Here is a 13,711-nt window from a genome sequence, read left to right as displayed (position 1 = left end):
ACATTCACTAGTTTGTTGTATTTTTTTAGATTCTACATATAAGTGATATCCGTATTTCTTTCTCTCTGATTTATTTCACTTAGCATTAATACCCTCCAGATCCATCCATGTTGTTGCAAATGACAAGATTTCATTCTTTTTTATGAGTTTCAGCATAGTCTTAAACCGTGCTACCAGCCTTTATTTCTGGAAGTGTTTTTCAGTGGGAGCATCAATCGTAATCATGAACCCTTATGCTCTGATTTTCAGAAATGTGTGAGAGAGGTTGCCACAGTCTGTATTCACATCTCCCAGTCTGTGTGTTACCAAATACGTTTTGGAGAGTCTCACAGTAAGGTCTCAGAGAAGTCCTGCTCAAAAGACTAGACTTCATTAACTAGGCATTTCCAAAACATTTAAATCTGGAATTTATTTTTCTCATAGAACCTATTGACAAACATCTTTGGGAAATGCTGTACTCTATATTATCTGTGGGAAAAGGAGCCAGCCTGTGATGCAGTAGAATACTTTTCAGGGAAATGATCTCAAGCAGGAGAGGCAGTGAGGGTGTTTGCTCTAACATTATGCTACTTGAATGGTAAAAGACCTCACCTTGTTCATTCATCCATTAAATAAATTTACTGAGAGCCTCTTATGTGCTGGACACTGTTCATCTACTGGGGATATAGCAGTGAATAAAACCAACAAGTCCCTGCTCAGAAGTAGGCAGTAAGGTGGGAAGAATGGCCATTTTATGTTCAACCATATCGGGCAAGATTCTGTACACATTGTTTCATGTGGAATAGGGTTTCACTTGAAGAATTTTAAGTACTTACTGATCCCTTATTTAAACGAAAAATTGAGACATTATCATTACCCTCAAGAAGTTCGTAATCTACTGGGGAAGCAAATAATTATAATGTGAAATAATAATTACCATGATGGTGGTATGTACATAGTGTGCTATAGGAACACAAAAGAAAGGAATGTAATCTATATTTTTGTAAATTATTTAACTTTAATAAGGATTTGTTCCCTTGAGAGTTCTTAGTCACTGCCACAGAACTTAACATATATTTATTTCTGTGCACAATTGCTATGGACTGAAAACATCTTCACTGGCAAAGACCAGATCTAATTTTGATTTGACATAAATTTACTCATTTCCACTCACCCATTAGCTATGATACATGATCATTGTAGTCTTCCTGTTTCTTTTCCATGTCATCATAGTTTTCATAAATCAGTTCTTAGCCATTCTATCAAGGAAAGGAAGCAAGATTGGATTGAGGATCCTATTTTGAGTACCTATGAATTCCTGCTTTAAAGAAAGGGTTGCAGTATAGCAAGAAAAGTCAGCAAATCCATTAGCCATCTGGCTGTACTGTAGCAGGTTGGAGGTGCAAAGTACAGCTCTGGTCCTATCAAGTCTGCCCTTGGTGTCACCAAGTACTGAAGACGTTCTGACACTTGTAGCATATGATGGGGAAAATGAAGCCCATAAAAACTATAATTAGAATAAAGCCAAATAGTAATTTTAAATTAAAAACATTGCTTACCACTGATTCAGAAGAAAGACAACTTAGAAATGCTATTCGAGGATTACAGACAAGGCTTACCTGTGTAATTTTGATCGTGTTTCATTGATCATGGAGGTAAAAGATGCTATTAGCTATGTTGCAGGGCAGGAGGAACGTGGCCTCTGCCCAGTAATTATCATGTGCTTGTGTGCAACAGAGACAGCCCCTGAGAAGTCTGATGGAAGAAGGACATCTTTGTAGCACACCCAGTTATTTTTTTTTAGGGCATTCGGGGAAAGAATGAAGTCATTGGCAACATATCTCCCCATGATCTTTCTGTCACTGTATAAATACATAACTTAGAGTAGCTCTAGTTGCCATTTCCCCGTTTTCCCTTAAATGGATGAATGTTTGTGATTTAGCATAAAGTTCATGAACTAAGAAAAGCGGTTGGACACAGATGCCTGTCTCTTTCCACTCAATGTATCTTATTACCTTTAACTGCCTGTTAAAATCATGCTTTTATTTTTACCTTTCAAATATGAATAGCCGTCACCAGGCTTGGCAAATGAAACGGATTACTTATGGTAACTAAGTAGTTATGCACTCCAAATCCTTGAGAGAGCTTTCCCAAAGGACAGGCAATGTCTTTCAAAATCCTATTACAAGATTTTATTTTCAGGTGCTATGAACAGAAAGCTGAAAGCCTCCATGTTTTATTGCTACCCAACTTCATCATGTCTGCTCACTCTATTGAAAATTGTGGCAAAAATGATACACATCAGCTCTTTTATTCTTTTGTTACTGCTCTGCACAAATAAAAGCATATTGGGGAATTTAATGAACCAGTATGTCCTTGGAGGGAGCTTTGAAGATGTGGAGTGTATGACTGTTTGTCTTTAATACTGGAGGTTTTTGTGTAAAACAGATGGGCATTAACAAAATGAAGTCCTCACAGATAGCCCAATGCGTGTGCCGTATGTACTTAAATCACAAATGTCTGTAGCAGTGACCTTGGAAATGCATTCAATGGCTTCTTTAGAGGTTTTCTGGTTGTGCCAAGGAGTAGCTGGGACAATGAAAATTAAATTAGAGCCGCTGTAACTATGAGCCTGTTGCGGAGGTGGTCTGTTTACCCAGGAAGTAGAGACTGTGATGTTCAAAAAAAATTGTAAAGGGGGAATTTGATTATTCAACAAATTAACAAACAATTCCCAAGGATACATCCTAGGAATCTGCTGGGTGAGAGACTGCATCTTAACTTGCTTTACCCTTTACACACAGAGTTGGCTTTTCATTGGAATCTGGGAAAGGCAGCGTGGATGTATCTGTGCTGTAGAAATGTAGGCATGCAGGAGGGATGGCTTTTGCATGCCCATTTTAAAGGAGTAGGCTTCAGCATACTGCAGTTCCTGACTTACCATTCTGACTCTCCTAATTGTTGACCTGTAGGAACATAAGCCAGCGTTGATGACCTTATAAGGATAATCTGGATTGTGTTTAAATTTCTAAGCTTCAGTACTTAACTATTAATAATGAATACTGGTGGTATACCTCCCAAATGATAAAAACACAGAGGCATGGGCAGTGCTGTAGTTGTGAATTGCTGGCCCAGATGATGTTGGAATTGTCTCTGGTTTGAAGTTTATTTGCAGAGTTAACACTGCCTCTACCCCACTTTTCTTTCTTTGGAGCAGCCTCCCAGGTTGCCACTTATTGTTGCTTTGAAAGAGAATGCAGTTCTCTAGCTTGCTCTGGGGAAGTGACAAGGGAGCCTGTAGTCCTTTAGCCCATCAGAAATTCCAGTTTACAGTGACGCTGGATGTATGTGACCAGATAGCACTTAACTCAGTATTAGTAGGAATCTCACCAGTGACATCAACATGAAAATATTTTTCTAGTAGCTTCATAAATATAGCCCTGCACTAATTGTGCCAGAAAATAAAGGAAGGTGTGTTTTCTCTTTTCCAAAACTGAAAGGCTCCTTTCTAACTGGAGCGCCTATGAAATGTAGTATAGAGAAATCTTAATGGGTACAGAGTGAGAAAAATGGCTGATTTTTGTTTTCTTAAACCAATTTAATGTTCTGTTTGTTTACTACTAAACATTTCTGAGTGGAATAATTCTTATTTGGCAGTCAATATTTCCCCATCATAGCTAGTAAGAGTTTTTAGTATGTTTTGGGCACAAAACACATTCTATTTTAGACAACAGAGGATCATTTTTTAGTGTTTGCTTCAGAAGTTTATGAGGTAATTTCAATAAATCTTACAAATGTTTGCTCAATGGTTCCCCATCTCTGTTCCTGCAGTACTTTTTACACATCTCTATCTTGGCTTCACTCATGTTATCAGTCCTTAGTTTGCCTTTTTTGCTAAACTAGAGCTCTCTGAGGGTAGGGGTTATCTTAGGTGGCTTTGGATCTCAGTTTCTTTGTGTGGTGCTCAGTATTTATTTGAAGAACCAACCGAATGCTTAAGAGTATTACCTGAAAATTTATATAACTTCTTAGCGTAATTGATAATACCGGTTTGTTTGTTTTTTTAGTACATTATTTTTCATTATTTTCAAACCATGTTTACAAAAATCTGGTGTATCAAGGAAAGACTCATAGCATTAGGTAATACTGTTACTGGACTACGATAGGAATCTTTTGGGAATCTTTGTACATCTGTCTTAATTAGGAGAGAGTTACACAGATAGTACACAGAGTATAAAAAGAGGGCAGGGGAAAAAAAAAAAAAAGAGGGCAGGGAATGTTCGCTCTTTGCCATTAGGTATCACCTGGATGTTCTGACTTCCTGGATTTTGGACCTAACCTGCTTCCATATTTAAGACCTAGCTGACTCTTTGTCTTAACTCTGGATTGTTGCTATTGCCTCTCTGATCCTTTTACATCTTCTTCTTCTTTTTTTTTTTTCTTTTACATCTTCTTGATCCAACCAGCCCTGCCTACTTGTGTGAACTAGACTCACATCCGCCAGACCTTTTCCTATGTGATTGGTTCTCTGGCTTGACCCACCCTCTCTGCCCTGTTATTACTGATGCCCTCCAGTGATGCTTGATTTGACTAACTGGTTATTCAGTATCACTTGCTAAAGCCTTTGTGTGTGACTATTATCTACAAAAACAGTTAACAACTATATTAGAAACAACATGGAAATTTAAGACAAAACTTTTTATAAGCTTATTTCCTAAAATATACACACCCCTATCATATCAAATTCACCAGAAGGCCTTGGTTTTAGCTATCAGAGCTCATAGTGAATGTGAAGTCTAGGATATAGTTATAACTTCTGTAAGACACTATGGAATTTTTTTTTTTTTAAGATCTGTGATGTCTAAAATGTAGGAAGGAATGTGAAGATATTGTTCTTCCCTAACTTTAAGGATATGAGTATAATACAAACATAAGGCAGACATCAGCTGTGGTCTGACTTACATTTATTTTTTATGGTCTAGTACTAGTATTAAAAATTGTAATTCTGCTTTTAGGTTGTTAATCTTGTAGAGTGTACAAGAAGACTGTAATGTGAATGTTGTTATACACATATATTCACACTCTTATTTTTAAAATACTTTATTATGGAAAATTTCAAAATTTCATTTTACCTGTTTTTGGAGGTCTTTATTTCTTTGGGTGTATCCAAGTTTGTCTCGTATCATATTCTTTCTGCCTGAAGAACATTAACAGTTTTGGTACTTCAGGTGTGCTGCTGATAAACTCTCTTAGGTTTTCTTTGAAGAAGTCTTCATTTCTGAGAGACATTTTCTCTGGGTATAGAATTCTGAGTTAATAATGTTGTGTGTGTGTGTTTCTTTTTAATTCTTTCAGTAATTTAAAGATGTCATTCCATGGTTTTTTGCTTTGCATAGTTTCTGATAAGAAGTTTGTTTAATCTTTGCTTCTCTGTAGTGTGCCTGTTCCTCCCTCTTGCTGCTGTCAAGATGATATCTTTATATTTGATTTTCATCATTTTGAATATAGTTTGTATAGGATGTATTTGTGTGTGTGTATGCAGGCATGTGTGTGTTGCATTTATCCTGCTTGGGATTCTCTGAGCTTCTTGGATCTATGCTTTGATTTCTTTTGTTATTTTTGGGAAATGCCTAGTCATTATTTCTTCTATCATTCCCTCTGCTCCCTTTAATCTTCTTCTGGGATTCCAGTCACATGTGTGTTAGATCATTTGATATTATCTTGTAGTTCTTGGACTTGGGTTTTTAATTTTTATTCTCTTTTTCTTTGTTTCACTTTGGGTAATTTCTATTGACCTATCCTTGAATTTATTGATTCTTTCCTTGGCAGTGTTTAGTATGCTGATGAGCTTGACATAGGCTTTCTTCACCTCTGTTACCATGTTTTTGTTTTTGTTTTTTTAATTTTTAGCATTTCCTTAACTCTTTCCTATAGTTTCATCTCTCTGCTAGAGTTTCAGGACTCAGGTTTCAGTAATGAATTTTCCACTTATTTTATTTGAACCTTGGTTTTCTCTTTTACAAAGCAGAAAAACTGAGAATATATAACAACTAACAGAATTGTTTTGAAGATCAAAACAATTGATCTTGGGCAAGTTGGGCAAGTCCCTTCCTTTCCTTTCCCTAGGTCACTCAAATGCTTGGACTGTATGATTACTTTGGTCCTATTTAGTTCCTGAATTATGAGATTCTGTGAATGGGAAGGGACCTAATATTGATTGACAGCCTGTATTAACCTCAGGTAGAATTTGAGAAAGGGATAAAAATCACATTTAAAAGGTGCTTTTGTGAAACATTTTACTTTTGCTAGGTCTATGTGGATTTTAATTGGAAGAAACAGACAGCATTAAATCCAGTTACCACTTGGTTAAGTCTGTTAAAGAATCATTAAATTTTTTCAACTGTTGGGTTTCCTGACTTGCTTGAAAAGCTTCATGGCTCATAAAACATCTCACTCTTTTTCTCTGTGCCTATAGGATTTTAAATTATTGGGCTGGCTCCCAAATTTTGCTGTGTGAAGAAGAACTAATGGAGGTTTTTTACTCTTTAGTGACTAGGATGTTTTTGTCAGATTAGGCTTTGTGGCCCCAGACTTGGGTTCAAATCCTGGTTGCACAGTTGTGAAACTGTTTAACTTTGGCCCCGAATTTCCTTAGCTGTGAAATAAGGATGATACCCTGTATCAGAGAGCTATTTAGAAGGTAAGGTATATAAAACTTTGGGTACAGTGCCTAGTTAATAGTAATCAATAACTGATAGCATTAAAAACAGTAGCTAAAATGAAAGATGCCACCATTAAGTCAAAATTTTAGTAAACAGAAGGGGAAAGGTGAGTTTAATATTCTTTCTATCCTTTTAGTGGAAAGATCCACCTGGTAAAGGGGTATTTTAACAATAGAGAGAAGTTTAAGTGAAAAGTGAGTGTTTTTAAATAAGAATTATAACCAAGAATTAGTGTTCACTGTGTGACAGATGCTCACATTTAATCCTCAGAATAGCCTATGAGGTAAGCTGCCCCTCCTGAAGAAGCCTTTCTTTATCTGAGCGAGGGTGGCCACCTCCTTTTTTGTATTCTTCCACTCTGCTTTGTACTCTGTGACTATTTTTTATATGTAACTTCTACCCCCTCTCCACTTCTCACCCCCAGTGAAAGGTTTTCTATGTATTTGGCCCAGAAGTGGCCCACAGTAAGTTGAATTGTTGAGATATTGAATCTTTGTGTTTTTCTGGTCAAAATGAAATTCTGCCTTCTTTATGTTATAGGTAAAAATTTAAGCATTAAAAGCTGAATGTTGGTCTGAAGTAAAAATACTAAGAAAATAGTTGTGGATAAAGAAAGTGGTCAATCAGTCAGAGACCATCCCCCCCCTTCCCCGAATACATACTGTTTGTTAAGATAAACAACTATAGTTTTTCAAAGTAGCTATTGCTCTGGAAATCACAGAGTAAATTTAATGAATTTCAAAGAGGTGTCCAAATTCTGTGTTTGTAAGTAATTTTACTGTAATGGGTATTATTCAAGATTGAAATTACTTAATACAAAGAAACATTCTTTATTCATACTATGAACAACTGTCTTTCAAAACACAGACCACAATACAGGCATTCTTATTTGAATAATACAGGGAATAATGTCAAATTATTTTTGCAGTTATTTTGTCATAGCACAGATTTTCACAAAACTGCATTCCTGATCATAGATTTTTAGAATTGGAAGGAACGTAAGAGATTTAATCTCACTTCTTCCTGCCACCCAGAGAGATGGAGTGATTTATCTAAAGTCACGTAGCTAACTAATGACAGAGCCAAGGAGAGGACAAATTCCTTTATCCACTTGCCAAAGTGTTAGATTCCTCTGGAAAAAACTGCCTCCTCACCCTTGGTTTTTAATGGTAGTTAGAGTCTTGGGGTGAGGTTTTTTCCCCATGACTAACTAGTGCTCTTTTGTTTTCTTGTGTGGGTGTCTGGGAACAAGCTATCAAGGGTGGTGCTTTTGTTGTTGTTGAAAAACTAATAGTGTAAGGCACTAAAGAAGGAAAAGGCATTTGGTTAGCATTTAGGGGTCAGGAAGGGATAGTTGTAGCTCCAGCTCTTTGACCTCAGTGTCCATAGGCAGGTGTTTTAAAGTTGAGTTTCATAACCTGGGACCTGAATTCCCTACACTTTTAAGAAAATTATGCAACTGTATGCTTATTCCTAAGAAAGGAATCTGTAGCTTTCATCAGGTTGTCAAAGTTAAAAACTACCGTTTTAGAAGGAGGGAAAGCTAAGCAAACCTGGTTAAGAGCTGGGTCCCCATCTTGAACTCTAAATACTAATTATACTAGAGGGCTCCCTTATCTCCAGCCCTCTCCTGCAGTGTCGTTTCCTGCTGACAAGCCTTCTCGGGATAGCTTCCTGGATCTTATCATGCAAGCCACTGGAGGCCCCAGCCTTCTTTTTGCAGGAACTTTTCCGCTAAGTTTCCCAAGGCTACCTTCTCTCTCCCTTCTCTGCTTACTATTTCCAGGAAAGGATGTGAGACTCAGGGAGTTTTTGTTCATTAGAAAGCTCAAGAGTGTTATTTCAGTTGCATTCTGGTTAAAGGGAATTTGTGAGCTGACTTGAGAATCTAAGACTGTCGCTCTATGAAAAAAAAATGCACTCAATTGCAATCAATACTTTGCAAGTTAACTTTTAGAATGCCTTTAGTTCTTTAGTTAGGGAATGTTTGTGTTTGATCTAGAAACTCTTACACTTTCTAAAAACAGAATGAAAATCTGTGGATGGTGGTTTAGATGTTGCCCAGATCTTTCTGTAAAAGTGTTTTAATTTAGTTTTTTGTTCCTGAATTTTATTAGACTTAGAAGAATCTACCCCTCAATAGGAATTCATTTTAATGGACTTCCTTCCTAGATGAGGACATGTAGAAAGCATGTTATTTTTTAAGTCTAGCATCTGGACACACAGAAAAAGCTACCACTAAGACTGACATTGGAAGAGTTTATTTGTTTATTCATTTTAAAAACCCTTACAGAGTACATCCCATGAACCCTCAAGCATCATGTTAGATGCTGGGAAATGAGAAGTGGTCTCTTCCCTTGCAAAGCTCATGCTCTGTTAGGGACACAGGTCAATCAATAATAATTCAGCATGCTAACTGCTCTAATAAAGGTACCAAAAAAGCACTGAATCAATCCTGGCCAGGAAGAGAGGTGGGTGTTAGAGTAAAATTCACAGAAAGGTGCAGATATTTGAGTAGCATCTCAAAGGTTCAATAGAAATTTGTCAGGAAAAAAAGTGATCTAGGTATCAATGGCATGTTTGCTCCTTCCTAACTTTAACTAAAATTCACATTTACCACTCTCTTATTTTGTATTTTCAATTAGAGCTCCAAACGAGAATGGAAGCCACTGGAGGACCGTAGCTGCACAGACATACCGTGGCTACTGCTTTTTATCCTCTTCTGCATTGGAATGGTAAGAAAGAAAAGAAACCTGAACTCATGATCCAAGGGGATGATGGGGAGTTAGTTTAAAGAAGGAACTTATTATATATGTATGTATGTATGTGTGTATATTTGTAAATAAATAAATAACCTCTCTTGAATTGCTTATAACTGGAAATCCTAGGATACCGTTGAAGCAGGGTATTTTCCCATACAGTTAAGTGGTATTTGGTACCCCTTGACTCTTTGTTTTTGTTTTTGTTTTTGGTTTGTGTGAAAGCCGAGATCAAAGTTAAGGAATAATTGAAACTCCATCTGTTTGACTAGATCATTTCAGAAAGCGAGGTCATTTGACATGAATATCCGTGAATTATGATCTTGATGGGGTGGTGAGAAGAGCAGTGGTCATGGAGTTGAGTCCTGAGTGTTTATCTAACCCAGTCGCACAAACCTGATGGTTATTTTTGGGCCAGTCAGTTTCCTTTCAGGGACTTGGTGTTCTTTTCTATAAAATTAGAGGTTTTGCTAGGATATCTACAGTGCTTCCTGTTCTGACGTTTTTTAGTTCTTCCTAGAGGGGAGGCTGGTTGCTCCCTGCTTCTTCCTCCCTCGACCCATACTAGACTCCTGCTGCCTGCTGTGTCTACTGTGATAAGTGACATCTCTCAGTTGGAGATCAAGGGAGCTGGTGATTTTCCAATGGGTGTGGAGGATAGAGGAGCAGAGTCCCTGGTGCAAAGTGTTGGGACTGTGCTTGCTCAAATTGCATCCTCCCTCCTCCCCCACTCTGCCCTGCAGGAGTTTCCACACTGGCTTCAGAGACTTTAAGTGTCACTGCCAGTGTGCTGGGCTGGAAAAAAGGTAGAAAGCAGCTGTTTTAGAGCTAGCTAATATTTCGAGCTAGAAAGGAGTTAGAAATCCTCATCTGGTCCATCACCCTCATTATACACATTAAGAACATCAGACCCCAGAGATGAAAATGACCATCCCAAGGCCACCCTGTTCGTGAATGGCAGAGCTGGGAGCAGAGCCCAGGTCTCTTACTTTCCAGGCCAGTGCGCTTTGCTGCCACCTTTTGTTTCCTTTTCCTTGAGGGGATTCCACAGACAGTATTGTTCTCTCTTTCCTTAGTCTTTGCAACTCTGAACACAATTATGCTACCTCAGGCACTGGTTTTTTTTTTCACTCAACTGTGAGTGTATTTAACCTCCTTTTCCCCATACCTTGTATTTCTTTCTTTCTTTTTTTTTTTTTTAGGACTCTTATTGCTTTTTATTTATTTTTACTTTTTCTTTAGGTAATCTTATTCTGTGTCTCTCTGTGGCTGCCCACCTCGAAAATGTCGTTTGAGAATCACAGACCAACCCTCTGCATGGCCAATAGGCATAAGTGTAGGCACCAGTCCAGCTCCCGAATCAAGGAAAAGAAAGCAGTGAACTCTGAAGAGATAAAATAAATCCAGTAAAATGAGTGTTAGTTTTAAAGATAATAGACAGCTCAGTTTCATCACATCTAGGATATTTTTAGAAAACATCTTAAATACTGATTTCCTAACTTAAGACCTGTGAGATGTTGTTCAAGAGTCTATTTAGTTTAATGGAGTAGCCACCGAAAGGCAGCATCAGAGTGTGGAGAACATTCTTTTGTAACAGAACTAGTCCACAACCTCTCCCCATCCCCTGAATTTCACCCTGGGACAAATAGCAGCTGACCTTTCAAAATTATGTTTATAAAAATATGTACCTGCCACCCGAGGTGCTTTTGATTTTCTGTGCTAAAATAAAATAGCTCAGGAAAGTGTAATCATTAATGTTAATAGGCTGATATGGGAGTGACTGGAGAGTAAGGAGCTATTTGTTTACTGAAACGTTTTAATGCAATGGTAATTAATATAATGTTGATTTCAGTGTGATGGTAATTAAGACCCACTGTGTGTACTTTTAAATGCAGGCCCAGTGTTGTTTGTTTTGGAATGATTCTATTTCTGGATTACCTTCTTGGAGTTGAGCTAACATCAGATTTTACTATGTGGAAATTGGAGAAGTCTCAAAGTTCTGTTGGCACAGCAGTAGACCAAAGTTTTTGTTTTGTCTTCTGAGTATTTGTTTTGGATGCTTTTTAAAAGTTGTATTCTGTTTTTGCCTTTGGGTTTTATTCTGTAGTACCTTTAGGAGAAACATGCAACAAATATTTTTTTTAGCGTTATCATGGGCTTGATGCTTTTATATATGCATTTATCTCACTAAATTCTCCCAATTACTCTGTGAAATGGGTTTTATCCCCAGTTTACTAGCAAAGTATAGTGAGATTAAGTATTAGCTTATCTAAGAATCTACTGCTGCCCATGAGAGGCAAAAACAGAATAGGAAGCAAACCTGGTGTACCCCCCCAAAAAAAACAAAAACAAAAACAAAAAAACAGAATAGGAAGCAGAACTTTCTGCCTATATTCTTTTCACCTAGTGGCCCAGTTGCTTCTGCTTTTATAGTCATCTCCTTTCTCAATCCTCTTGCAGCCTATTATTCAAACCATATCTTTACTCACTGCCCTTACTTGCAGTTTTTTGCTCACTCCTTGGTATCTATTCTGTAGTTCTGAAATATTTTGAGATCTTGTAATCTTTCACCCATCTTCACCATTCAATCTTTTTATTTACATATGTTCGTCTCGTCATAAATACTTGTACTTCCCTTTTATTTCTTCCCTTACTTTTAAGGTTTTTTCATGCTTGAATTGTCTAGAACTTAGGGTATTTTTCAAAGTAAATTGCTATCAGCCTTCGTGAGAGCTATCATCTTCCAGATTTGAACTTATTCAGTGTTTTGAAATTATAGGACATATGCTTACCCTGTTATGAAAATTACGTGTAGCTTTGAACTTCTAAATTTCTGTTTTCCATTAAGGTATCCATAGTAAACTAGTGGTTCTCAACACTAGCTGCATATTAGAATTAGCTGGGATTAGAATAAAAGTACTCATTCCTGGGCCCCACCCCAGTGAATCTGATTTACTCTCTGTGATTCTAATGTTCAGACCCACTGTTGTAGGCACTGGTAAGCTCCTGAGGAGTTTTAAGCAAGAAATGATATGACTGGGTTTAGAAATGAGGCCCGGTAGCCAATGTAAATGTAAAGTCATTGTAAAGAGGCTGAAGAGATTTTAGGCCACCAGTTTGGAGGCTGATGCAATAGGTCTGATGAGTCTAGATAAGAGGTGAAAAACCTGAAATAAGGAAGTAGTAAAGGAGAGGAGATTGAAGGAGTGGGATAAATAATATTTGGTGTCATCAGTGTTGCAGGCAAGTGGAAAACAGATCAGGGATAACTAAGAGATTCTTGTGTTATGGGTTCAGGGTAAGCTTTTTCAGCTCAAATCCTACTCCAGCTCCTCATAGGTTCCAAACCACAGTTTCTGTGCACATGAAGGAATAAGAGTGGGTTGGAAAAACAAAGTACCACTTTGTTAGTAGCCAAGCAGTCACTTGATTATGACTAATAAGGAATTCCTTGGTAAATATGACTTGTGGAATGAAGCTTGGGCCATGTAGGCTCAAGGTTCCTCCCATCTTGGATAGTCTGACTTCATTGTAAGTCAGGAAGAAGAGGAGGCTGGATGGTCCTAGCAGGAGTACATACCTTGGAAAATAGAAGATATAGACACCTCCTACAATTTACCCCTGATAATTATTGCTGCTTACTATGGACTAGGTACTGTTCTCTGCACTCAGTAGAGATTTAATTTTCACAACTGCTCAATGAAGTAGATGCTATTGTTGTCATCATCCCCATTTTACAGATAAGGAGGCGGAGAGATATGTTAGATATCTTGTCTAAGGTTACACAGTGGCAGTATTGAACCCAGGGGAGAAGAGGAAGAAGGCAAGGCCTCAAGAGATAGTCCCTTTTTTGTTGCCTGGAATTGGGAACAACAGAAGAAGTTGCTGTTGAGAACGTGGACCTGTAGGACACAGTAACCTCACCTGCTAGTTAAATGTGGTCAGTATTTCAGACTCTGAGCAAAGAGTTTTGCATTACTGCTTCCTCTAGGACAGAGTTAGGAAGCTAGAATCCTCTCACTCCGTATCCTAGCTGTGCAGTCTGGTCGGGAACGGTGCTGCTAATGGAGATAGGGTGCATGCAGGAAGGGGAAGCGGTTTGGGGAAATGTGGAAGGAGATGAGTTGTGGACATGTAGGGTGTATGGGTAGGGATAAGCAGTTGGAAATACACAGTTGGAATTTAGGAGAATGATCTGGACTAAAGCTGGATTTCGGAGCCATTATTGTGTAGGTCATCCCTGCAGACTGC

General features: G+C 37.9%; 1 protein-coding gene across 4 annotated transcripts in view; it reads left to right on the top strand.

Moving 5' to 3' along the window:
- Window positions 1-13,711, top strand: part of SLC44A1 (solute carrier family 44 member 1) — a 195,727-nt gene that overhangs the window by 39,276 nt on the left and 142,740 nt on the right. For all 4 annotated transcript variants that reach the window (XM_057720151.1, XM_057720150.1, XM_057720148.1 and 1 more), the window contains exon 2: window positions 9,347-9,436. In XM_057720151.1, coding sequence (XP_057576134.1) covers window positions 9,347-9,436 — 90 coding nt within the window. The remainder of the gene's footprint in view (window positions 1-9,346; window positions 9,437-13,711) is intronic.

The sequence above is a fragment of the Hippopotamus amphibius genome, chromosome 2, assembly GCF_030028045.1.
Source record: "Hippopotamus amphibius kiboko isolate mHipAmp2 chromosome 2, mHipAmp2.hap2, whole genome shotgun sequence".
In the NCBI taxonomy this organism is placed as follows: Eukaryota; Metazoa; Chordata; class Mammalia; order Artiodactyla; family Hippopotamidae; genus Hippopotamus; species Hippopotamus amphibius.
This window is presented reverse-complemented; position numbering and strand designations above follow the sequence as displayed.